General features: G+C 42.2%; 1 protein-coding gene across 4 annotated transcripts in view; it reads left to right on the forward strand.

The window, feature by feature from the left end:
• PAM (peptidylglycine alpha-amidating monooxygenase) overlaps positions 1 to 27,772 on the forward strand; it is a 553,254-nt gene that overhangs the window by 266,049 nt on the left and 259,433 nt on the right. For all 4 annotated transcript variants that reach the window (XM_030193423.1, XM_030193421.1, XM_030193424.1 and 1 more), the window contains exons 4-5: positions 3,430 to 3,487; positions 16,305 to 16,392. In XM_030193423.1, coding sequence (XP_030049283.1) covers positions 3,430 to 3,487; positions 16,305 to 16,392 — 146 coding nt within the window. The remainder of the gene's footprint in view (positions 1 to 3,429; positions 3,488 to 16,304; positions 16,393 to 27,772) is intronic.

Genomic DNA, 27,772 nt, shown 5'->3' on the forward strand with positions numbered 1-27,772 from the left:
ATTCAGCTACATTAATAGGTTTTTCTTCTTGTTTCAGGTCCTGCCACAGCATCTGTAAGGGGTGCAAGTCAGGACTTTTACTAGGCCTGTCCAATACTTTAATTTTATTTCTCCTCAGCTATTCAGATCAGTTGCGTAGCCAGACTGCCAATTTTGGGTGGGCCTGAACCCAAAGTGGGTGGGCACAAAATTTTCTCTCTATCCCCTCCCCCAGCAAAATGTAGTCACACTCAGATACATTTGTCACACAGGGTAAAGTGCTGCTTTTCAGCGCATCAGATTTCAGACAATTTATTTAATAGCCTAACATCCTTTTCAGTGAGCTTTCAGAGGCCAAAACCTCCTGCCTCAGGTCAGTATAATGCTGTTACGGTATCCTCTCCTGACCTAAGGAAGGAAGTATTGGTCTCTGAAACTTTATTAACACCATATTACTTTATCCTAAATTAAAAATAAAATTATTTTCTTTACCTTTGTTGTATGATCATTTACTTTTTCTCATTGTGTTGCTCCCAGTCTCTAGATTCTGCTTTCCTTCATTTTCGCTTAACTCTTCTGCCAGGGTTTCCTGGCCATTTGTCATTTTCTCTCCTTTTTCTTTGTTTTCTTCAATATTTTTCTGCCTCTGTCTGTGTCCAGATTTAATTCATTCTTACTATCCATTCTTTAATTTCCTTCATCTACTTATGGCTTTTCATCTTTTTCTCACCCTTGTTCTCCCCATGCCCCTTCCTCTTATTCTCCAATCTTTCACTACTCCCCTTTTCCATGCAGCAGCTCTCTTTCTCTCCCCATCCTTCCAATAGTCTCCCCTCTTTCTTTCTGCATCCTTCCATCCAGTGTCACCTCTTTCTCCCTACCCTTCCTTCCATCTTTCTCTCCCCATCCTTCCACCCATCTACCCTCTCTCCTGATCCTTCCATCTAATGTCTCTCTCTCTCTCCTTCTAACCAGTGTCTATCTCTCTACCCTTTTCTGTTCAGTGTCCCTTCTGTCTCCACATCCTTCCGGTCTCTCCTCTTTCTCTCTGCATCCTTTCATCCATCTCCCCTCTTTCTCTCCCCAAATTTCCATCCAGTGTCTCTCTCCCCATCCATCCGTTTTCCCTCTTTCTGTGCCATCCTTCCATCCGTTTTCCCTCTTTCTGTGCCATCCTTCCATCCGTTTTCCCTCTTTCTGTGCCATCCTTCCATCCGTTTTCCCTCTTTCTGTGCCATCCTTCCATCCGTTTTCCCTCTTTCTCTCCCCATCCTTCCATCTGTTTCCCTCTTTCTCTGCCATCCTTCCGTCTGTTTTCCCTCTTTCTCTCCCCATCCTTCCATTTTCCCTTTCTCTGCCATCCTTCCATCTGTTTTCCCTCTTTCTCTCCCGATCGTTCCGTTTTCCCTTTCTCTCTGCCATCCTCCCGTCTGTTTTCCCTCTTTCTCTCCCGATCCTTCCGTTTTCCCTCTCTCTCTGCCATCCTCCCGTCTGTTTTCCCTCTTTCTCTCCCGATCCTTCCGTTTTCCCTCTTTCTCTGCCATCCTCCCGTCTGTTTTCCCTCTTTCTCTCCCGATCCTTCCGTTTTCCCTCTTTCTCTGCCAACCTCCTATCTGTTTTCCCTCTTTCTCTGCCATCCTCCTATCTGTTTTCCCTCTTTCTCTCCCCATCCTTCCGTTTTCCCTCTTTCTCTGCCATCCTCCTATCTGTTTTCCCTCTTTCTCTCCCCATCCTTCCGTTTTCCCTCTTTCTCCCCAGTCCCCATCCTGCCATCCGTTTTCCCTCTCCCGATTCAGGCCCACCCAATTCAGGCCCGCCAGCCCTAGCTACAAAAAGAAGAAGCAGGGGCAGTGACGTAAGAGACGGGAGGAGCCTTCAGAGCCAGCAGCCAATGCTTCGAGGCTGCCTGCGGTGCCGCGCTTTTTTTTTTTTTTACATTTTTTCTCGTCGTTAGCGTTGGCAGCGGCGCTCAGCTCAGTCAGCTGAGCGCTTCTTCTTTTTGTAGCGCTGGCCCTGCTGCTCAACAGGAAAAGCAGCAGTGGCCGGCAATGGGAGCTGGGGCTGGCGCGGGCCTGAAGGAAAAGTGGGTGGGCGGGCCAGAGATGAAATTGGGTGGGCCTGGGCCCACCCAGGCCCACCCGTAGCTACGCCCCTGATTCAGATATGGACTTGCTTCTGTGTTTTGTATACCGAGCTCTGTGACAGGTTTGGGAGAAATAGACATCTGTATTCCAAAAACGGCTAATATAACTATTTCAGTTTCATCACTTAAATGTCTATGTTGCCATTTCATAACACAGACATTCATATGTTGCCATATGTTCCTCTGTTGCCCTGTTGATATTTTTAGATGTCCATTTTTAAAAAAATAGATGTTCATGCTGTATGTCACTGGCACAAATGTTAATTTCACCATGTATTTTAGAACAGGTTCTACATCGGTAGATCCTGTTCTGCAATACTAGTGGAAGTTAGGACATTCCAAGTTGGATGTCTAAATTCTGGTTTGGGCATCCTTTCTAAAATGCCATTCCACATGTCTCAACTGCACTTGTCCCCGTGGCTCCCTATTAAGATGTTTCATTGCATTGTTCTGACATGAACATCAGGGGCATAGCTATGTGAGGCCACGGGGGCCTGGGCCCCCCAGATTTGGTCCTGGCCCCCGCCGACCCTTTTGACCCCCCCCCCCTGCCCCCCCCTGCCATTCAATGTGCAGGACGTCAGGATGACTCACACATAAGAAACAGAATCCTAGGGTTCCACATCAGCTGCAGCAACGCGCCGGCCCGGAGACCGGCTGAGGAGCACTTCGGCTGTTGGGGATTGGGGATCCCCGCCAGCACAGATACCTGTGGCGGCGGGGGACTCGGGGGAGGGTTGGTGGCGGCGGGAAGGGGGGCTCGAAAGGAGAGGGTCAAAGGTGGCGGGGGTCTGCTGCGCCGGGGGGGGGGGGGGCTAAAATGTGCCCCCTCACCTCGGGCTCTGGCCCCCCCTCCCACCGAAGTCTGGTTACGCCCTGAGCATCATATCTCTGTTCTGTGTGCTTATTAAGGTATTCCCTTACTGCCACCTCAATGGGTGGTGGTAAGAGCTCCCCCTTGCAATGTCCACACGGCACGTGGTTCACTTACCGCACAGCCATTCCTTGACGTCCAAAAAGACAGCCTTTTACCCTCTGTGGTAAAAGAGGACCTCAGCAAGCATCAGAAACACATGCTGATGCTAACACAGATTAGTAAAAGGACCCCTGATTGTATTTATGTTTATATTTAGTCATTTTATTATTGTTATGCTGTTAACAAAACTGTAAGTTTGTGTCGTGCTGTACTTGCTGTACACGACCTTGGGTGAATCTTTTCATAAAAGTGGTTAATAAAGCCCAATAAATAATAAAATAAAATATATTTATGATGTGTTTTTTGCTTCTTTTTTCTCATTCTTTTGCAGTCTGATACTTATTTTTGCACATCATATCGCCTCCCAGTGGACGATGAAGTCTATGTGGGTGAGTACTATTGAGTAGAAAAGAATTGACTCTGTTCTTTTTGTATAGTCAAGAGGTTGCCTTATTTCACTGTTATAAGCTTAATCCATGACTGTCAGTGTTCCTAAAATGTATTCATCCTGCCTAATGTAGAAAGAAACCAGAGAAAGCCACTTGAGTAAAGATCACAGACTGTATCTTTTTTTTGTGGGGGGGGGGGGGGGGGAGAACTCATGAGTTATTGGACTTTGAGTGCAGAATGCAGATGATTTTGGTAGCCAGTACCAAGTCGTCCCATTTATAAGGTATTGGCTTTCTGTCTGAGGCTGGATGCTTAATTCCACTCCACTGAGCAGACTGTTTGTTTATCTGCCAGTGTACACTCTAAATCCTTTGCAGTTACTATCATCAGTACAGTCCCAGTCTGAAAAGAAAACTAATGGCTGTTTTTGTCTGATATAAGATGGTAGCATGAGCATCATGAGTAGATGCTATATATGTAGGTGGTCAAACTAAGCCCTGTCTGCCCATTTTTCTTTTTTTAATTGGAAGGCAGTTTTCAAACAGTCGAATTTTAGTGATCTAGTTTTTTTGTCATGCTGCCATTTTGACAAGACAATCCAGCATCTGAGCAAAATGAAAAGTGCACAAAAATATACTGAATGGAGTCAGCATTAACACCATTTTGGGGTTATATCAGTTGATAAGTACCTTTTCCTTTGAATTAACTATTTACTTTGGTATGCTGAAACCATGGACACATAATTCACATTTGCACTGAATGCTGGGCCCTATTTACCGAGCATTTTTCTCAGTGTCAGTACTTGGGGTGGGGAGAGGACATGGCCCTGACAGCCATAGAGGGTGCTCTTTCTTTATGGTGTTTGCACAGGGCACACTGCTTGTACTCTCCGCCATCCATAGACTCACTGCTGTCTGGCTCTCCTGGCTCTAGCTCACACAAATAGCAATGCTCTAACCTAGGTGCCCCATTTATATTCCTCTTGTGCATGTAAACATATAGAATACTAGTGCTTTTGTGTATATGTGTGTACACTTACCCATGAAAGTGCCAGCAGGGTGCCTAAGCAATATTGTGTAAAGGCGCATATAATGTACGTAGGGCCAGATTCGGAAAATGGTTTCTAAAATGTAGAGAAGTCTGAAAAAAATGCTATGTATAAAATAGCACATAGGGCCGGGGAACATGCCTACATTTAGGAACGGCCATTTACGCCACTAAAATCCTGATGTAAATACCTGCGCGTAAATGTAGGTGCATTCCCCCGAATTCTATAACAACGTGCATCAATATAGTAGCATTGGAAAGGGTGCAGCGAAGGGCGACTAAAATGATAATAGGGATGGGACTACTTCCCTATAAAGAAAGACTAAGGAGGCTAGGGCTTTTCAGCTTAGAGAAGAGAAGGCTGAGGGCAGACATGATAGAGGTGTATAAAATAATGAGTGGAGTGGAACAGGTGGATGTGAAGCGTCTGTTCACGCTTTCCAAAAATACTAGGACTAGGGGGCATGCGATGAAACTATAGTGTAGTAAGTTTAAAACAAATCGGAGAAAATCTTTCTTCACCCAACGCATAATTAAACTCTGGAATTTGTTGCCGGAGAACGTGGTGAAGGCGGTTAGCTTAGCAGAGTTTAAAAAGGGGTTTGATGGTTTCCTAAAGGACAAGTCCATAAACCACTACTAAATGGACTTGGGAAAAATCCACATTTCCAGGAATAACATGTATAGAATGTTTGTACGTTTGGGAAGCTCGCCAGGTGCCCTTGACTTGGATTGGCCGCTGTCGTGAACAGGATGCTGGGCTCGATGGACCCTTGGTCCTTTCCCAGTGTGGCATTACTTATGTACAATTTGAGTATTGTCTCTGACACACTCCTTCCATGACACACCCCTTTTTCATCTACACATGTTAGAATTTACATGTGCCTGTTGTTAGAATACACCTAAAAAGATGCATGTGTAAATTCCAATTATTGTCAATTAGTGATGATGATTGGTTTTTATCGGCCAATTATCACCGATTAGCTTGTTACTCACAGTGTGCGTAACATTTCTTACCCTTTCTTTTTTTTTATAGCTTTTTGATTTTAAGCAATATGAACCCTGAACAACCTTTTTATTTTTTCAAGCTTCTTGATATTTATCCTTTGTCACATTTTTCAGATGTTATGCAGTTTATGGCAATGTATATGTATTTTTGTTTACCCTCATATTCATGCGATATTTTAGTGTCATATGGCTCTTTTTCCCCCTTCCGTTTTTAAAACTGTTTTGATGTTATGTAGCTTTTTAGATGTTGTGTTACTTACATTTCCGTGTGCTATTATGTCTTTATTAATGGAAACTTTGTTATCATGGTTTTTAAACATACGTTTAAGGTAGATTGTCATCCCCTGTTTTTAGACAGAAACAAAAAAAAGGCAAAGATCTGCCACAGAAATGGCAAATCAAAAGAAAAAAAGCAGATCAAAAAAGACAAAAAAATAGAACAGGAGGGTAACAGAAGAAGTGGTTTATTACAAGTTACCTGACGTGGCCACGTTTCGCCCTCAGGCTGCGTCAGGGGTAAAAAAACTAATAGGGGTAAAAAGCAAAGTGAACCCCTAAAAGTTTGTACAATCCATGCTACTATTTTAGATAATGTTAGTCTTTTATATTTATGTTTATTAAATATTTGTTAAATCAATATATATATTTTTTAATATATTTTATTGTTTAATTTAGGTTATAAAGACCCCTGAAGCAGGCCATTGTGCCGAAACACGGCCGTGTCGGGTATAGTTAGAAAACACACAAAAAAAGTTGTGTTTTGAAACAGAGCACGTTTAGGAGGGAGCACACACTCAAGGAGAGAGTTTTATTATTGACTTTTTTAAAGGAAGGGATAGTGAGGTGAAGAGATACCTGCATGATCAGAGTTTGATGCTGGCCAACATAAGCAAGAGAAGATTTCAAGGAAATTGTGAACCAAAGCTAAATGACAACTAAATAGAAATGTTTAAAGATTTATAGAGAAACAGAAGAAGAAAGACGGAGAAGAAAAGTAGAACTTAAATGATTTTAGGACTTCCATCCTTATATGTAGTCTGCAGAAGCCATTAAAACAAATCACAAAGAATCACCTCAGAAAGGAGTTAATTTGTTAACTTGTTTATTTTGTTATACTGTTAAAGAAAAATAAGTACAAATATTTATCTTACATTTTTGTAGAGCCCGGGTATGATTTGTTGTTGAGCTGTTCTGAGAAATCTGTAAAAGACAAGATAGATAAAAACTGTTGTTTTATTTGCTTAAATGTTTGCAAATAAATCATTTATTTTCATTGTTAAACTCCCTGGTTGGCGTTGAGTCATTTTGGGGAAACACTGTGACATTTTTGGTACCATCACTGTAATACCTTGTTCCGCAACCAGGGGTTTACATTAGTTTTTAGAACCACTTATGTTAGTATGCATTATGCATATATAATTTCTGTTTTATGGAAGATATAAGTTAAATTCCTGCACCAGTTTTTATTTGTCACAAGTCTTTGTGCCTCTTTAGTATTGGTGGTGTTACAGGTATGATTTTTTTTTAGCATGTTTTACATCTGTCAAATTTTTCACATGTAATTGTTATGCTGTTGCAGTTTTTGGATTTGTTCAGTCAGTGGGACACTAATTAAATATAGATGTGTATCTTTTATGACATCATCTGCCAATCGTATATTCAGCACAAGCTGTACGATTGTGTATAATTTTATTGCCCTCACAATTGCTTGCAATGTTCCCTTTTGGATTCATTATTTCTGCCAGTCTTTTCAGCCTGTTGTTGAGCCATGGGAGTTTTCATTTGTTTACACTATGGAAATTTGTTTTAAAATCAAATATAGATGCGAGCCCTTTTATGATAACATCTGCCAATCGAATATTGAATGCTGGAAATGTTTTTCAGTTTATAGATGGCAACAACATGCTTCTTCCTAGATTACCTGTTAATGTATAGTGTGATCTCACAGGTTCGTTCTTTGGTGAATGTATACTCCACAGTTTCCTTATTATGGGCCTCTTTTACAAAGCTGTGCTACTGATTTCCGGTGCGGCAAATGAGAGGAAACTCATCCAATTCCTACGAGCTTCCTCTCAATTTGCCGGGCGGGAATCTCTAGCGCGGCTTTGTAAAAGAAGCCCTATATCTGCAAAGGTTGTTTAGGTATCTTTAAGCTGACAGCAAGTAATCTCGCACATGGACCAAACATATGCTACCATCTGCTGTGGATGGATTCCTTTTTTATGTTACCAGGTGCACTTAACACTGTCGGATTGAGCTCTTCTTTACTTTAATGGATAGTGTCTTTCTTAAGTCATTAGTAAAGGTTTGTTTTGAAACAGATGTCAATTACAATGTCATTTTTATGGCAGTTTTATTGCTAGCATGCTATTTTTTTTATAGATTACTAGCTTGAAATATAGTTAATAAATATGGAAATCATTACCTCATATGTAGGTTTCATGCATGCAATTGAGCAGTTTTTAAATATTTTATTTATTTATTTATTGCATTTGTATCCCACATGTTCCCACCTCTTTGCAGGCTCAATGTGGCTTACAATACATCATGAGTGGTGGAGATGTATAAAAAATAGACATTTAGTATTACAGAAAGATCTTGGTAGCATGATAATGATAAAGCAAGATATTATAAGACAATTCTGGATATATGTAGAGGAGTTCACATTTGTTGGTCTTTGTGGTATGCCTTGTTAAAGAGATGTGTCTTCAATAGTTTGCGGAAGTAAGTTAATTCATGGATCGTTTTTAAGTTGCAAGGCCAGCGCGTTCCAGAATTGTGTGCTCAAGTAGGAGAAGGTTGACGCATGCGTTAGTTTGTATTTTAGACCTTTGCAGTTGGGGAAATGAAGATTAAGGAATGTACGGGATGATTTTTTAGTATTCCTGGGTGGTAAAATATTTGCTCATTTGTTGAAGGCATCTCTAGAATGTTGCGTTTTCTCAAGCGTTTTTAAAATTGTGGAAATATCAAATACTACTAGGGCTCTGTTTACTAAGGTGCACTAGCGGTTTTAGCTCATGCTAAAAATTAGCATGTGCTAATGCTAGAGACACCCATATATTGCTGTGGATGCCTCAAGCGTTAGCACGCACTAATTTTTAGTGCACGCTAAAAATGCTAGTATGCCTATATTTCTAAGTTTGTATTGGGGTTTTTTCACGCTCTTTTATTCTAGTCTTCTTATTGTAGTATTTGGTTTGCAAATTTCTTCACCTTTAAACCATATGTTAATTTACATTTATATATTGTTATCTCATTGGTTTATGTATGTGTGATTTTTGGCCTTTTTTAAATTGTATTTAGGTATACAAACCCAGATTCAGCCGTTTTTGAGTGAAACTTGGCCATACTGGATTTGGACTACTTTATGATTTTAACGATAAACCTTTTTTGGGTGCAGGATTTTTTTTTTGTCTTTGTTTTTCGAGCTGCAACACCAGAGTCTCCTTTTTTTTTTTTTATTTATATATCAGAGAAGCAATAAACGTTTTATGTAAAAGAACAAGCAAGTCAATTAAGAGAACTACTGCTTTCTGAATTCAGAACTAAATAATTCTTCCCTTCATTCTACCATCTTATTTTACCCATCTTGGGAGGTTTATGTAAAGAGGTTTCTCAAATATAACAAATATGTAAATTAACAGAAAGAGGTACCTCTGTGCGAACCATGAATATGACTGTTACTGGGTACTTTTGAGTTGCTTATGTCTCCACATTGGTGCTATCCACTTGTCTTTCCTGGTTAACCTACCAGCAGATAGTGCTGTCCCTTTAAGAAGCTTTCTGACCTACCTGTTTTTCAGACGTGTTCTGTTTGGTTCATCCCTGTCCAGATAACTGAGTACCCTGTCACCGACTAAATAAGGGAGAGAATAGACCTATAAACTGCTCAAAGTTTTTTTTTAATTGAACAACTTTTAACCTATATTTTCAATTGGTACAAGCTGGGAAACAACAAAATAAAACTTTAACATTAAAGTATGTAAATACCACTACTTCTTATCAAGCTTAAACAGGGAAATTTAAAATAAACAATATCAAGATTATTGACATTTATAATAATATTTAATTAATAATGAAGCACATATCCATGAAAATTATATCAGCTAGGGTAAGGGTTGATAAGCAAGTCCTGCTACAGTCCTATATTTGCAGCCGGAATTAGTCCTTATTTATTTAATTGTTGCATTTGTATCCCACATTTTCCCACCTATTTGCAGGCTCAATGTGGTTTAAATAGTACCGTAGAGGCGTTTGCCAATTCCGGTATAAACAAATACACAGATTCTGTATAGCTCGCCTAGGGATCCATGCCAAAATCCAAACATATTCTATAACTACGTGCGTAACTTAATCGGCTTAAAAAGCTAATGAGCATTCATAACAAGTCTTATCAAGCCAAAATGAGCACTGATTGGCAGTAATTAGAATTTAGGTGCACAAATCCCTACGGGGTCCTTTTACAAAGGTGTGCTGAAAAATGGCTGCGGTAGTGTAGGTGGGGGTTTTGGGCGCACGCAGTCCATTTTTCAACGCACCTGTGAAAAAGGCCTTTTTTAAATTTTTGCCGAAAATGGAAGTGCGGCAAAATGAAAATTGCCACGCGTCCATTTTGGGTCTGAGACCTTACTGCCAGCCATTAACCTAGCGGTAAAGACTTACGTGGTAACCGGGCGGTAATGACCTACACACGCCAAATTCCACTTGGCACGCGTCCATTACGTCCGCCCGAAAATAAAAAATATTTTTCAGATGTGCGTTTCGGATGCGTGCCAACAAATGAAATTACCACAAGAGCCACTTAGTAGTTGGGCGGTAACTCCATTTTGGCACACAGGCACGCGTAGACGCATATTCGGCTTAGTAAAAGGACCCCTAAGTGTATTCTGTAACACACTGCAACTAAATTCTAACGTGCCAGCAAAAAGGGGCGTGGTGACAGGTGAGGAAGTGGGCGTGCCTAGTTACAGAATAAGGATCCTATTGGAGGTTCTGTTGGACCCACCTAACTAGATGATGGTGATCACCGATGCAAGTATTCTCAGTTGGGGAGCTGCTCATATGGGCAGAGTGGTGCAGGGGTATTGGTCCCTCCCCTGGAAGCCTTATGGTTCATCAACTGGCTGGAAACTTGGGTGGTGTGCTTGGCTGTGGCAGAGTTCCTCCTTCTGGTCCTGCAGAGAGTGGTCCAGGTGATGACAGATAATGTAATGGCAGTTGTCTATATCAACAAGCAGGGGGCCATCAGGAGTAATGCAGTGGACCTGGAAACAGCAGGTCTTGGTCATTGGGCAGAGTCAAACCTCCTAAAGCTGTCAGCAGTCCACATAGCTAGGAAAGCTAATGTTCATGCAGATCTCCTCAGCTGCTTCTTACTGGATCAGAAGGAATGGGAGCTGGAGCAGACATTCTTCCAGTTTCTCTTGGACTGATAGATGCAGCCTGTCTTCAACCTCTGGTCTTGAGTAGAAATGACAAGGTGTCCTCAATGGAAATAGATGCAGTGGTTCAGCAGTGACTGAAGGAGGAGCCTCTGTACATCTTCCTGCCATGGCCCTTCATCAGCTCGGTCCTTTGGGGAATAGTGGCTCCGGACTGGCTTCAAAGACTGTGGTATGCAGATCTCATTGTACTCTTGTGAAGTTCCTGCATCCTTTTACCAGAGATTGCAGGATGCTCTGAAAAGGTTTTGTGGAAATGGAGGATCCAGAACATAAGAACGTAGGTGTTGCCATACTGGGACAGACTGAAGGTCCATCAAACCCAGTCCCCTTTTTCCAACAGTGGCCAATCCATATCACAAGCACCTGGCAAGCTCCCAGAACAGTAAAACAGATTTTATGCTGCTTATCCTAGGAAATCCATCCTAATAATAGCTTAAGAGCTTTCTTTTAGGAAGTTTTCCAAACCTTTTTTAAGCCTGCTAATCTAATTGCTTTTACTACATTCTCTGGCAACGAATTCCAGAGTTTAATTACTCATTGAGTGAAGAAATATTTTCTCCAATTTGTTTTAAATTTACTACTTAGTAGCTTCATTGCATACCCACAAGTCCTAGTATTTTTGGAAAGAGTAAACTAGTGATTCACATCTACCCATTCCACTCCATTCATGATTTTGTAGACCTCTGTCATATCTCCCCTCAGCCATCTTTTCTCCAAACTGAAGAGCACTAGCCGCTTTAGCCTTTCCTCATAGGGAAGTTGTCCTATCCCTTTTATCGTTTTCATTGCCCTTCTCTGTACCTTTTCTAATTCCACTATACCTATTTTTTATTTATTGCACTTGTATCCCACATTTTCCCACCTATTTGCAGGCTCAATGTGGCTTACATAAACCTGTTATGGCATTTCCATTCCAGGGTAGCAATTGCATTTGGTGGTACAACGATCAGGATAACACAGATACAGCTGACATTGCAAAGGATCAAGGATAACAAAAAGGGTTATTCGAACAATTATATAGAGAAGAATTTCAGATACAGTTGGTATTGTAGAGGATCAAGGATAACAAAAAGAGTTACTCGAACAATTATATAAAGAGGAGTTTCAGGGATGTTTGGAGTGGTGACGGATTATAATTACTCTATGGATTCTCGGGGTAGGCTTTGTTGAAGAGGTATGTTTTCAGAGATTTGCGAAAGTTTGTTATTTCGTTAATTGTTTTCAAGTTAGTAGGTAGTGTATTCCACAGCTGCGTGCTCTTGTAGGAGAAGCTGGTTGCATGTGTTAGTTTGTATTTTACACCTTTGCAGCTGGGGAAGTGTAGGTTGAGAAATGTGCGGGCTGATTTTTTAGCGTTTCTGGGAGGGAGGTCTACAAGGTCTTGCATATAGGACATCTCCGTAGATTATTTTATGAACAATCGTGCAGATCTTGAACGTGGTACGTTCTTTAAGTGGGAGCCAGTGTAGTTTTTTTCTGAGGGATTTTGAGATTCGGTGATCAGAATTGCATACAGTATTCGAGGTGCGGTTGCACCATGGAGCAATATAAAGACATTATAACATTGACATTTTTGTTTTCCATTCCTTTCCTAATAATTCCTAACTTTCTATTTGTTTTCTTAGCCACTAGGCACCTAGCGAGAGAGGGATTCTCTCCTTCTATCACCACCTTGCTCAAAGCCCACAAGTCATCCACTTCTTTGGCTTACATCCAGGTCTGGAAGGTCTTTAAGGGATGGTGTGCCTTTTGTGTGATCCTACATGCCCATTTGGTTGTGCAAGTATCGGCTTAATTCCCAGCTCTGACTCAGACTATCCCAACACTAACTGGAGAGTGCCATAATGGTCAGAGCCAATATTCAGTTGCACTGTCCAATGAATGCTCCCCAGCATTCTGAATATCAACCCCAATATTTTAAGCAAATCAGTCAGCCCCCGTTTGTTAGGAAACTTCTTGAGCAAATTTTCACTCAGTATTGGGCAAACTATTTCGAAATGCTGGGTGAGCTAGCAACTGAACAGGTGGGCTTTCTTACAGAGTATGGAACAGAGACCATATTTATAGATTTTATAGATTTTATAGATGGGGTGCACAGAGGATTTTGATCAGCATAAAGAGAGTTTGATTGTGGCATTGGATCTCCAGGCTGCATTTGATACAGTTGATCATGTGATTTTCTTTTACAGTAGTTGAAAAATCTAGGTGTAGTGCAAATTCTCTTGGATTGGTTTTGCTAAGATGAACATGGAAAGATTGGTGGATTAGTCTGCTCCTTCTAGGCCAGTGGAGTATGGGATACGACAGGAGTCTAGTTTGTTCCCAGTATTACTTAATATATATTTGCAACCATTAGCGAATTTGATAAAGAATCTGCGGTTATCCTGTTAAATGTAAGGGAATGATATCTAAGTTCTTTGTATGTGGTCCGAGCATTTGGTGCACAATAACATGTGCAAACCTAGTGATAACCACTGGTAGTAGTTTTGAGCACCAGCTGTTTGCATCCTACCATTTGAATTCCTTAAAAGGACTTAGGGGCTGATACATAGAGATACCACGTGGTTATCATGGGTTAACGCGGGTTGTACATGTAGAGCAGTGCAGAGAGTAATGAGGGCATTGAGTATTCCGCAACAATGCAGAGAGATAAATGGGGGCTTTTGATGCGTGGTTATGATGAGAATTTTTTTTGCCAGGTCTGGGGCAGTTCTGTCTTGTTTTGCAATAGAAGGAAGCCCCTGCAGTTTCAAAGACAAACTGGATGTAACAAACCTGTGTGCATGTCTGAACTGTTCCGAAACAGAAAGCAAAGATTGGTGTCTGTTCTTCTGCACCTAAATACGAGCCTTCATAATAAATTTATGTGCAAGCAGTTTTTGTAAGGCTTATATTTAGGCACAGAAGAACAGGTGCTAATGTGTGCTGGCACTTTCAGTTTTTGTTTGGACATGTGCACAAGAAAAAAAATATATAACATATTAACATAGTAGATGACTGCAGAAAAAGACCTGCACGGCCCATCCAGTCTGCCCAACAAGATAAACTCATATGTGCTAGTTTTTTGTGTATACCTTACCTTGATTTGTACCTGTCTTTTTCAGGGCACAGACCATATAAGTCCGCCCAGTACTATCCCCGCCTCCCAACCACCAGCCCCGCCTCCCACCACCGGCTCTGGCACAGACCGTATAAGTCTACCCAGCACTATCCCCGCCTCCCAACCGTCTCTGCCACCCATTCAAGGCTAAGCTCCTGAGGATTCCTTCCTTCTGAACAGGATTCCTTTATGTTTATCCCACGCATGTTTGAATTCCGTTACCGTTTTCCTCTCCACCACCTCCCGCGGGAGGGCATTCCAAGCATCCACCACCCTCTCCGTGAAAAAATACTTTCTGACATTTTTCTTAAGTCTGCCCCCCTTCAATCTCATTTCATGCCCTCTCGTTCTACCGCCTTCCCATCTCCGGAAAAGGTTCGTTTGCGGATTAATACCTTTCAAATATTTGAATGTCTGTATCATATCACCCCTGTTTCTCCTTTCCTCCAGGGTATACATGTCCAGGTCAGCAAGTCTCTCCTCATACGTCTTGTAACGTAAATCCCATACCATCCTCGTAGCTTTTCTTTGCACCGCTTCAATTCTTTTTACATCCTTAGCAAGATATGGCCTCCAAAACTGAACACAATACTCCAGGTGGGGCCTCACCAACGACTTGTACAGGGGCATCAACACCTCTTTTCTTCTGCTGGTCACGCCTCTCCCTATACAGCCTAGCAACTTTCTAGCTACAGCCACCACCTTGTCACACTGTTTCGTTGCCTTCAGATCCTCAGATACTATCACCCCAAGATCCCTCTCCCCGTCAGTACCTAGCAGACTCTCCCCGCCTAACACATACGCCTCCTGTGGATTTCTACTCCCTAAGTGCATCACTTTGCATTTCTTCACATTGAATTTTAATTGCCAAACCTTAGACCATTCTTCTAGCTTTTTCAGATCCTTTTTCATGTTTTCCACTCCCTCCAGGGTGTCCACTGTGTTACAAATCTTAGTATCATCCACAAATAGGCAAACTTTACCTTCTAACCCTTCAGCAATGTCACTCACAAATATATTGAACAGAATCGGCCCCAGCACCGACCCCTGAGGCACTCCACTACTCACCTTTCCCTCCGAGCGAACTCCATTCACCACCACCCTCTGGCGCCGGTCCGTCAACCAGTTCCTAATCCAGTTCACCACTTTGGGTCACATCTTCAGCCCATCCAGTTTATTTAAGAGCCTCCTGTGGGGAACCGTGTCAAAAGCCTTACTGAAATCTAAGTAGATTACGTCTATAGCACGTCCACGGTTCAATTCTCCGGTCACCCAATCAAAGAATTCAATGAGATTCGTTTGGCACGATTTCCCTTTGGTAAAACCATGTTGTCTCGGATCTTGCAGCTCATTTTCTTCCAGGAAATTCACTATCCTTTCCTTCAGCATCGCTTCCATTACTTTTCCAATAATAGAAGTGAGGCTTACCGGCCTATAGTTTCCAGTTTCTTCCCTATCACCACTTTTGTGAAGAGGGACCACTTCCGCCGTTCTCCAATCCCTCAGAACTTCTCCCGTTTCTAAGGATTTATTAAACAAATCTTTAAGAGGACCCGCCAGAACCTCTCTGAGCTCCCTCAATATCCTGGGGTGGATCCCATCCAGTCCCATGGCTTTGTCCACCTTTAGCTTTTCAAGTTGTTCATAGATACTCTCTTCTGTGAACGGTGCTATATCCACTCCATTCTCAAATTAACTTTTGCCAGACCATCGCGGTCCTTTGTGCTTACCACAACACCTTTGTTCTCATATGTCTGGCACGCTCTTATCATTAACTGCAAGAATTCTGTGCATAAAATTTTCATGTTCTTAGCTTTTTGTATGGCACAGTATTAGGCTCATGGTAGAAGCCACATGCTTAGACATCCACGCACAACTCCACCATGAGCCTTTCTGCATCAGCCCCTTTCTTCCATCCAACCTGTTTTTATTAGGCGAGAGAGTGTTTCTTGGTGGTTTTTGAAAATCAACTGTGTAATAGGATTTTGTTTTAACTTTTAACAAAGTCATTGACCTCTGATTCATCAAATAGGCCAAGAACTGTAATGCACTATAATGGTGAGATGTAAGCCTTACCTACCAATGATACTATCTGTAGTGATTAAACATGTATATCTTTGTAATGCAGCTGCTATAATTTAATTATTTCTCTCTATATTTAAAAGTTTCAGGGTGAAAACTGATCAGTTCTAAGTTTATCATTTTGTTTTACAGTTGATTTCAAGCCTCATGCAAACATGGATACTGTTCATCATATGTTACTGTTTAGCTGCAATGTACCTTCGTCCTCTGAAGCTTATTGGTAAGGATTTCACATGTATTTTTCTTTTTGTAAATATTTGAGATTCTGGTCTGCAATTGTTCATTTGAAATCTGCTTAATATTTCTACATGTTTTAAACCACTGATTTGGTTGAAGGGATTTCTTATGTTTCTCCTTTCTTACAAAAGATTAAAAAAAAAGTTTTTTTTTTTTTGTTTTTTTTTTTTTTTTTTTTAGTTTTAAACAATTTTATTGATGACCTATCACAGACAATACAATATTTATACGCTATGTTCAAGATACATCAGGAAACAAATGAACAACTTGTAATCACAACATAGAGGTAGCCATCACTTTTCTCTTTAGCTTCCTCCCTCTCTACTCCCAGCTATTTCTCTTTTATCCATACCTCTATATCCCTCCCCGCAACCCCCCTTCTGCCCTTCCTTACCCCTCTAATATTCCTCCCCCCTGTAACCTCCCTCCCCCCTTTGTCCACCCCCCTTCCAGGCAGCTACATATCTCCAATCGCCCAGGGAAATTGACCTATTCACTATCTAAAACCTGTAGCTAATTTCGCTGGGTCCAAGCTCAGTCGATTAAGGATGGAACTTCGGGCCCTAGGGGCTAAAGCATTGATATATGATTCCCATATTAAGTAGAATTTACGCTGTGTTTTGGGTTTATAATATGAATCTTGCAGCTCCATTAGTAGCAACGCATGCCACCTGTTGCGCCATTGCCAAAACGATGGTGCCTCTAAATGTATCCAGTTAACTAAAATGCATTTTTTTCCCACGAGACATGCTTTAAAGATTAGCAGGTTATGACTAACGGTACCTTTCCCCTTCAGTAAATCGACCCCCAAAAGGGCCGTTTCCGGTGTCAATGTCACCCTCCGCCCCAGGATTTCGCCTAAGAACTTCGCTATTTGTTCCCAGTAAGCGGATATCGCTGCACAAGCCCACATAGCATGATAATAGTTATGATTGGGATCTCCACACCTACCACAAGCTGATGATTCCGCCCTACCCATTTGATATAATCTTGACAATGAAGTGTATGCCCTGTAAATACTTCTTCCTTGGCATTCCCTCAATTCCGCGCTACTAATCCGTCCCCTGATCTGCCTCAAGCTGCTCCTTAATACGTCTATACTAATCTGTTTCTGTATATCTGCCGTCCACTTCCTGGCCAACTTTTCGAGATTCTTTGGTGGTCTACTCATTAATAACCTTTTGTGCAACATTGAGATAGAAGCTGGATCAGTTGTTGGCGTATCAAAAAGTTCGTCAAATTTGGAGGTCACATCAACTTCCAAAAAGTGTGTAGGCAGCGTGAGAATGTAATGAGAAACCTGTTTAAAGGCGTATGTATCTGCCCATGTGTTAGAATTGAGATTCAAGGAGTCCATGGATTTAAGGCGCCCATCCTTGTCTACAAAGTCCTCCACCATGTGAAGTCCTTTATCTCCCCAGCTCCGGATACGTTTATTCTCTAACCCTGGTTTAAAGTTTCCGTTACCTCTAATGGGTAGCAATCTACTAATATGTGCATCAAAGGACCAGAGCCTTGCCATCTCCCCCCATATCATCCGCAATGGCTTCACCAACATACTTCTACGAACATAAATAGGCAGATCTAAAGCCTCAGCCTGCAGTACATAATTAAAATGCAGAGGTCGCAACCAATCCGCTTCCATCTGCAATGGGGTACAACGTGATTCTCCCTTTAGCCAGTCTCTCAGGTGTCGGATCATACAGGCTCTATTATACCACCATAGGTTCAATATGCCAAATCCCCCTCTATTCCATCCATCCATCAGATTTTCCATACTAATCTGTGGCCTTTTCCTATGCCAGAAAAATTTTGAAAGCATACCAAGCAGTTTATTCCAATCGCTTTTGGTGAGGCATAGTGGTAAGGTCTGAAAGTAATAAAGCCACTTGGGAAAGATGATCATATTGAACAGTGAAATTCGGCCTAGCAGTGACACCGGCAGCTCTCTCCATCTTTCCAGAAGCATACTGGTAGCTGAGAACAATTGGGTAATATTCAATTTATACAGCCTCCGCGGATCCCCCGGCAATTGAATACCTAAATATTTAAAGACTTCTTCCGTTCGTTTCAGAGGGCAATTGAGCTGAGACCACTCTGTATCAGACATATATAAAGTCTGAGCTTCAGATTTATCTAGGTTGAGACGAAAACCTGAGTAATCTCCAAATTCTTCGAATATCTCCAAAAGTGCTGCTAGGGAAGTCCGAGGTTCCTGCAAAATCACCAACAAGTCATCCGCGAAAGCTGCCAACTTAAATTGTTCCTGACCCACCTGTACCCCCCTCACCTCTGGCATGTGCACTATGTCTCTAATCAGTGAATCCATGACCAATACAAACAAGAGAGGTGAGAGTGGGCAACCCTGCCGTGTGCCCCTCTCTATCGGAAAGACATCCGAAACTATTCCATTGATCAATACTTCTGCCACTGGCTCCTGGTACAAAGCCTTAATGGCTTCAATAAAATAACCATTTATCCCATAAGCCTCCAGTGCCGCATACATAAAGGACCAGTTAACACGGTCAAACGCTTTTTCAGCGTCGAAACTCACTAACAACGATGGTACGGAGTCTCTATGGATTGTCTCTAGTGCTAATATTATCTTCCGCAAATTACGTGCTACTGACCTCTCGCGGACAAACCCCACTTGCTGCTCTGCGATCAATGATGGCAAAACTCTAGCTAAACGATTTGCCAAGATTTTAGCAATCAGCTTTGCTTCAAACGGCAATAAAGAAATAGGTCGATAAGAGCCCGCTCTATCTGGGTCTCGACCTGGTTTGAGCAGCACAATGATCTGTGCTTTTCGCAATGTTTCCGGCAATTGCCCTTTCCGCACTATGGCATTAAACACCTCCGTCAAGCATGATACTATATCATTTACCATTAATTTGTAGAATTCGGATGTATAGCCATCTACCCCCGGTGACTTGCAAAAAGGACTAGTTCTAATACACCATCTCACTTCTTCCTCATTAATCTCCGCGTTAAGCATCTCTCGTTGTGCCTCTTGTATCTGAGGAAGCTCTTGACCCTTCAGGTACGAAGCTGCCTCGAGCCCTATATCAGTCGGCGACGAATATAGGTCAGCATAGAAATTTCTGAACACCTTATTGATATCTGCATTTGTATGAGAATAAAAACCCTGCTCGTTCAGAATTCTAACTACACATCTACGCCCGCCCACTTGGTTAACCATCCGCGCCAACAGTTTACCTTGTTTATTAGCATGCTTGTACAGCTGGAAGCGAAAATAGGTCAGTGACTTTTGCGTTTTTGTCTGGATCAATTGATTTAATTCCACTTGCGAGGACAGGAGTTTAGTCTTATTCTCTATTGTCGGCTTGCGCCCATACTGTTGTCTATCTCTTCTCACTTGAAGCTCAAGCCGTACCAACTCAGCCTCCTTCGCTTTCTTTTGATACACCGAGTATGAAATATGTCCCCGCAAGACCGCCTTTGCTGCTTCCCAGAAAAGGATCGGATCTCTAATGTAGCTTTCTTGGTTGCAGTCTACATACTCTTCCCATTTCTCCTTCATAAACAAGTGAAATTTAGGATCATGATATAAGGCCCTGGGGAATTTCCACTGAAACCCTATCTTCTCTTCTCTGTTCCAATCCAACACCACCCAGATCATTGCGTGATCAGACACTGCAGTAGCACCAATTTCTGCTTGTTGTAATTTAGGCGAAATCGTCCCTGATAGTAATAGATAATCTATGCGGGACTGCGTCCCGTGTGCTCTTGATAAATGAGTAAAGTCTCGCGTGCTAGGGTGCAGCAAGCGCCATGAATCCACTAAGTCCAGTTCAGAACAAACCCAAGGGATTCCTCTAGTAAGGTTCAACGGAGAGGCCCTTACGGAACCAGTACTATCCATCAGAGGATCCGATACCAAATTAAAGTCCCCTCCGATAATAATTGGGATCTGATCAAAGGTTTGTATATGTTTAATAATTGTCTGAAAAAAATTTTTATCGTATTGGTTAGGCGCATACAGGTTGACCAACAGCAGCGGTTTATTGTTCAAAGTAATATGTTGAATTATATACCGTCCCTTGGGGTCTACAACTCTCTCATTTAAAACATATTGTGTCCCTTTTCTAATCAATATAGCTACCCCTGCTTTCTTATTATGCGCAGGACTATCCACCAATTCCTGCACCCACCACTTACATAATTTCTTATGTTCAATTGCAGTTAAATGGGTTTCTTGCAACATGACAATATGGGCCTTTTGTCTATTTAATGCCTGTAGCAGCTTGGCACGTTTAATTGGCGATGATATGCCGCCAACATTCCACGATATTACTTTAATCATTGCATCAAGCCACTATTGGTCATGTCACAATGCAGATATATTTGATCTTTGGGAGAAGTGTCCCAGCTCACCTCCCCCTTTACATCCTGCCCTAATATCGGTTTAGTATCCCCAGGTCCTTTCTGTCCGAATAACCAGCTGCCTGGAAGAATTCCCTCCCCCCTCCCCCATCCCCCCCTAAGCCCCCCCCCCCCATCAGCTCCCTCCCAACCTTCCATAGGAACTCCTATGCGAGTTCGTCACGCTTTGGCACCACATTTCCTCCCTCCATACGTCTATGGGGATATCCCCAACATGACAAAATATTTTTAGTGCTTAATCCCCATGATATCATGCATCAGCTCCAGACTCTCTATTCATGACATTAGCATTCCTGCCGATCACGGGTTTCCTCTGAGAAAGAGGTAAGCACTAGTTATACCAGATAGCTTATACAGCAGGTACCCATTAATCAAGATGATGGTCCTGTTCTATCGTCCGCTGATAATATGTAGGCTTGAAAAAACTGTCATTTTATGATATCAGATACATATTGCTTTGACCTTTGCAATAACAAACATATTAACATGAACAATATATTTCTTTTCTCAAAACCACAAAACCTTATATTGAACTCCCTTCTATTTTTAAACATAACTGACAAATTGAAAGTGAAGACAGACAGTGTAGAGGCTCACTCCATGCCCGCAAAACGAGCTGACACAAAACAAATGCAGGTCCCCCCTGCTGTGGGCGAAGATTTAGCTCAGCAACAATAATAAAACAGTACTGTGTGATCAGAGTCTTTGTTAGTAGTTCGCACCCATTCGTTACCTGCTATAAAACCAAGTAGTGAAACATTCAGTACAAAGGTTAAATTTAAGAGTATATGTGAACAATAAGCCTTCAGTTCTTTATATTACAGCATTCACTGTCAAATCGGGAAATCTGAGCACTGATCAGCAGATAATTCACTGCTATGCGATCTCCTTCGGGTATTTCGGGGGAACAGCAAAGTAGAAAAATCGCTGTCAAATTAACCCTCCTGTAAGATATCTGCTATCGGGGCACATTGTTCAGTAAAGCACTGTTAAACTGTGGTCTGCCTGAAATCAGCTGGTAATTCACTGCTGTGGATCTCCTTCAGGTATTTCGGGGGAACCGCAAAGTAGAAAAATCGCTGTCAAATTAACCCTCCTGTAAGATATCTGCTATCGGGGCACATTGTTCAGTAAAGCACTGTTAAACTGTGGTCTGCCTGAAATCAGCTGGTAATTCACTGCTATGCGATCTCCTTCGGGTATTTCGGGGGAACAGCAAAGTAGAAAAATCGCTGTCAAATTAACCCTCCTGTAAGATATCTGCTATCGGGGCACATTGTTCAGTAAAGCACTGTTAAACTGTGGTCTGCCTGAAATCAGCTGGTAATTCACTGCTGTGGATCTCCTTCAGGTATTTCGGGGGAACAGCAAAGTAGAAAAATCGCTGTCAAATTAACCCTCCTGTAAGATATCTGCTATCGGGGCACATTGTTCAGTAAAGCACTGTTAAACTGTGGTCTGCCTGAAATCAGCTGGTAATTCACTGCTATGCGATCTCCTTCAGGTATTTCGAGGGAACAGCAAAGTAGAAAAATCGCTGTCAAATTAACCCTCCTGTAAGATATCTGCTATCGGGGCACATTGTTCAGTAAAGCACTGTTAAACTGTGGTCTGCCTGAAATCAGCTGGTAATTCACTGCTATGCGATCTCCTTCAGGTATTTCGGGGGAACAGCAAAGTAGAAAAATCGCTGTCAAATTAACCCTCCTGTAAGATATCTGCTATCGGGGCACGTTGTTCAGTAAAACACTGTTAAACTGTGGTCTGCCTGAAATCAGCTGGTAATTCACTGCTATGCGATCTCCTTCGGGTATTTCGGGGGAACAGCAAAGTAGAAAAATCGCTGTCAAATTAACCCTCCTGTAAGATATCTGCTATCGGGGCACATTGTTCAGTAAAGCACTGTTAAACTGTGGTCTGCCTGAAAGCTGTCCAGTTCGTCCAACTTTCACATCCTGTGATCAAATGTCTAGCATACCTGCCAGCTCTTCACTCCGTTGCAGTAGATATGGTCTTGAGAAACTCTTTTGCTGCTTCCACTGTCTCCAGGGTTTTTTCTGCTCCGTCTTGAAATATTTTCAGCGTGGCTGGATAGATCAAAGCAAATTTAATCTTCTGAGTGTGAAGTGCTGTGCACATGGGCGCGAAAGCTCGTCTTGCTGCTGCCACTTTGGAGGAGTAATCTTGGAAGCACAAAATGCGCTTTCCTTCGTGATGCAATTGTATACCTGATCTCAGCGCCCTTACAATCGCTTGTTTATGACCATAGTGCAGGACTCGCAGTATTACAGCTCTCGGTCTGTCCCCCGCTGCTCTTCGAGGCCCAACTCGGTGTGCCCTTTCAATCCTCAGCGGTTCCTTTAGGTTGTTGAGCTGCAGCTCTTTCGGAAGCCAGCACTCCAGATATTCTATAAGCTCTGAATCCTTAAGGTGTTCCGGGAGACCAATAAGCCTGAGATTATTTCGTCTCGACCTATTTTCTAGGTCGTCAAGTTTTTGTTCCAAGTCAGTCACTTTAGATCTCATGGCCTCCGTTGGTCCCGCTGCCTCTGTTACGCGGTCCTCAAGATCACTAAGCCGCTGCTGCATATGATCAAGATCTAAGTGAAACCCATCGAGTCGTTCGTGAGCAGCTTCAGCTCTATCAAACAGAGCCTGTAATTTTTTATCCAAGGCGGCTTCTACTGCTGCTGTGACTTCTGCAGTTATTTCAGCCGTCCATGCTGAACACACCGTACTAGTCAGCTGTCCCGATGCCTCCGCCATTTTGGATTCAGGTACTTTAAGCTTTTCTTTCTCTTTTTTCTGTGTTTTCGCGGCCATCTCAACGGACTCTGAAATATTATTTTGTTCTGCTTTCCTACCGGATGTTCTCCCTCGAGCAGCTGGTAAAAAGCCTTCTGTTTGAGCTGATTATAGCCAGGTTTTAGGGAAGAAATGTGGGAGCTCCGCTTTTCAGCGTCTTCACTCCACCATGGCACCACGTGACCCCTTTTTTTTGTTTTTTTTTTGCAAACTATGGACCGTGTTTACTAAGCGTTATAGGCGCGTTAACATTTTTAACACACGTTAACCATGTACACGCCTACATGGTTAGCATGCGTGTTAGTCTTGGTGCGCTAAAAACACTAACGCATCTTAGTAAACAGGGCCCTATGGCAATACCCTTTCAATTTCTTTCACAAGGCAACATATTATGTCTAAAGAGCGGTATAAGTGGTTTCTATCAGCAAGGCTGGCTAAAGCATTAAGAGGCAGATGCACCAAAGCTTAATGAGCCTTTAATGACCCTCCAACGAGGAAATTTTGAGCCGTTGCATGCATCAAAGGGCTTTTACCAAGGAAGCTAGCAGCTAACGAAAACGGAGTGCAGATGAGCAATTAGTGTAAAAACCCCATTGAAACGAGATGCACTAACCTTTTCCGATTGCCTTTACGCATTAAAAAGACAGGAAATCTAACGAGAGGTCTGGACCTCTCGTTAGGACAGCTCTGTGCCAGGAAAAATCGTAAAGTGAAGAAACAAACAAACTTTGAGCCAATCCCAGCGCATTAGCAGAGCTAAAAGCGCTGTGATTGGTCAAAAGGACGTTGCATTACATATGTCCAAAAGAGCTGTGTTTGAGCTTAAAGAAAACGTGTCATAAAACACATCAAATTAAAAAAATAAAAAAAGGATCGGGAGGGGGGCAAGGGCGCTCATCAGGAGCGTCCTGTATGGACGGCCATGCCCCCCCCCCCCCCGCTGCTCCCCACTGTCCGCCACTTCCCCCCCCACACACACACGAGAAAGCGAAATTCTAGCAGCCCCGGTCCCCCTCCCTTCCTGTTCTTGTGTTTTGCAAAGCTAACTCCGCCTCCCGTCATTCTTCTGCCCCGTGCCCCGCCCCCGCTGCCCCCCCTGAGGTCGACTACGCCGATCCCCCCCCCCTCCACCGAGACCCCCCTCCCTATTACCGACCCGAGCAGCGCCTCTCACCTCTTTCTGAAGCGCTGCACGGGCAGGAAGATCTGTTGTGTTGGTCGCAGAGTCTCCATGACGTCTCTTCTTCCCTGGCCTAGGCCCCGCCTCCTTCTGACGTAAGTAACCTACGTCAGAAGGAGGCGGGCCTAGGCCAGGGAAGAAGAGACGTCATGGAGACTCTGCGACCAACACAACAGATCTTCCTGCCCGTGCAGCGCTTCAGAAAGAGGTGAGAGGTGCTGCTCGGGTCGGTAATAGGGAGGGGGGTCTCGGTGGATGGGGGGGAGCGGCGTAGTCGACCTCGGGGGGGGGGGCAGCGGGGCACGGGGCGGAAGAATGACGGGAGGCGGAGTTAGCTTTTGCAAAACAGAAGAACAGGAAGGGAGGGGGACCGGGGCTGCTACAATTTCGCTTTTTATACAGGACGCTCCGGACGAGCGCCCTTGCCCCCTCCTGATCCTTTGTTTTTGTATTTTGCTGACCAGGTAGCCACGTGTATGTGTTGTGGCTTTTTTTTTTGTTTGTTTTGACGTTTGCAGCATGCGCAGAGCAGCCAGCAAAACGCTTGGCTGCTCTGCGCATGATTTAGGGGCCGATTACTGATGTGTATTGTGATTCTTTGATACATTGTACGTTTCAATACCGATCTGAGCATGTGTGACTTTTTTTTTTGGTGCATTCTTCGTTTTTTTAAAATCGTTAGGGACTTTAACGATTTAGATTTTTTAACGTCTGGTTGATGCATCTGCCTCTAAGCAGACTAGATGGTGTCCTGAAAAGTTCATGTGGTGGGGGGGGGGGGGGGGGGACAAAGAGCAGTTGATGTCAAAGCAGTATAATAGGCCATGATAGCCATGCTAACTCAAAGAACCATGAGCTTGTACTTTTTTTTTTCCAATTTTATTTTGAAAAATTTTAAACAGTACAATTGCAAACTATGAAGTATTAACAAGGAATAGGTGTTAACATAATGGCAAAAAGCTAAAAAGAACAAAGGGAAAAATTAGCGATAATCTGTGATAGAGATATGTAGAATAACATGAGGCTAATACTATATGAGAGATTAATGGCATTGCTATGGAGGAAATAAAGAATTATAATGGAATTGAATATGAATTACATATATTAAATAGAGAATGGTATTCTCTAAGATTGTTCATCTGCAGAAATTTGACAATAATTATCTTGAGTAGAGAGGTGTGGTAGCCGTGTTAGTCCACTTTTAAAGGTAATCAATAGAAATAAAACAAAATAAAACATGGAAAAGAAAATAAGATAACTTTTTTATTGGACATAACTTAATACATTTCTTGATTAGCTTTTGAAGGTTGCCCTTCGTCAGATCGGAAATAAGCAAATGTTGGTAGATGACAGTATATATGAGCGAAACATCAAAGCATTTCAGTGACAGTCTAACAGGATGGGGGTGGATAGGTGAGAGGGAGACAGGAGAGCACTGCAATTTACAAAGCAATACAATTTTATGCTTTGTAGTGGGCTAGAAAACCCAGATCTTTGTTAAGTCCTGTCTGGTGGGTGTCAAAATATTTAATCATTTTGACTTCAAAGGTCTTACGTTCCTGTATTGTTTTAAAGTTCTCTTTCAGGATCCTTACCATGAAATCACTGGTACAGTGTTCTGGTTTTGTAAAGTACAGTACAAAGAAAAAAAAGCCACAGACAGAATCTCCCTCATAGTGACATACAACCCAGAGCTGGAAAAATTAAGAAAAACCATAAGAGATCTGCAGCATCTACTCCAGGAGGATGAATTACTGAAAGAGATATTCCCATCCCCACCATTGCTGGCTTTCCGACAGCCACCCAACTTAAAACACAAGCTAATTAGAAGTAAACTCCCAACACAGACTCAGAAAGAAAAGAATGGCACACATCCTTGCAATATATCCAGCTGCAAACTATGCCAAAATATCTCACAGGACCCCCACGATCATTCACAAAGGTATATATCATTCAGTGTAAAAAGTGCGATGAAGGCTGCTACATTGGAGAAACAAATCAGATGCTAAAGAAGAGATTTAATTTACATAGGCATCATATGAAAAATGCCAGTACAAACAAAGATGTCACGCCTGTGGGACAGCACTTTACAAAACCATAATTGTCTAAAAGCAACCAAACTTTAATGAATGATGGTAAATGGCCTTTTTTCAAGGCAGCTATTTCTTCATAGTGTCTGAAGAACATAGTAGATTCCACCATTCGTGGAAGCAAAGGTTTAAATTATTTTTCCAGTTGGAAATAAGTGTATCGCAGTTGTAATCATTAGATTAAATAATTTAGCATTCTTTGGTTGTATCAGTATGCTAAGTGTTGAAGACTTCAGAATTAAAATTTTGTAAGATAATGGAACTGTAAAGGAGAAAATATCTGCATTGTATCCCAAATTGACTTCCTGTATAATGACAGATTGCAGCAATGAAGAAGCAAGTGGGAGAGGGATCCTTCATCAACCCTGCAGGACCAAAAGAGATTTGGAATTTTTTGGGGTTGTCTGCTAGCTTAACTGGCATCTAATAGGCCTTGTGAAGGACAAATTAGATTGTAATAAAGCTGCTAAAAGGGAGGATCTTGTGGTCTTTGTCCAAAATGTATTCCATTCATTTTTGGAGAGAGAAAAATTCAGCTCTCACAATTGGTAGTGAGAGTAGAGCAAAGGTTCTGTTTTGATTTTTGTAGTAGTTTATATATTATAAAAGCAGATTTGGGGGTCATGAGAGATTGACATAGGGGTTGAGAAACTCGAGGATGATTTTAGTCGAATTTCTGATAAAGGGTATAGCTGTTCAATTTCTTTAATGAGCTGATCCCAGAAGACTTTGTCTAGCAGGTAGATTATATTGATGGCAAAAATCCTGAAAAGGAATAATGTTAGCATTGGACAGTAGATTGGCAGGGGAACTAATATTAGCAGAAAGCAATAGTGAGTGAAGCTTAGGAGTTGCTTTCCTCTTACATTGGGAGTTATGCC

This window comes from Microcaecilia unicolor, chromosome 2 (assembly GCF_901765095.1).
Source record: "Microcaecilia unicolor chromosome 2, aMicUni1.1, whole genome shotgun sequence".
NCBI lineage: Eukaryota > Metazoa > Chordata > Amphibia > Gymnophiona > Siphonopidae > Microcaecilia > Microcaecilia unicolor.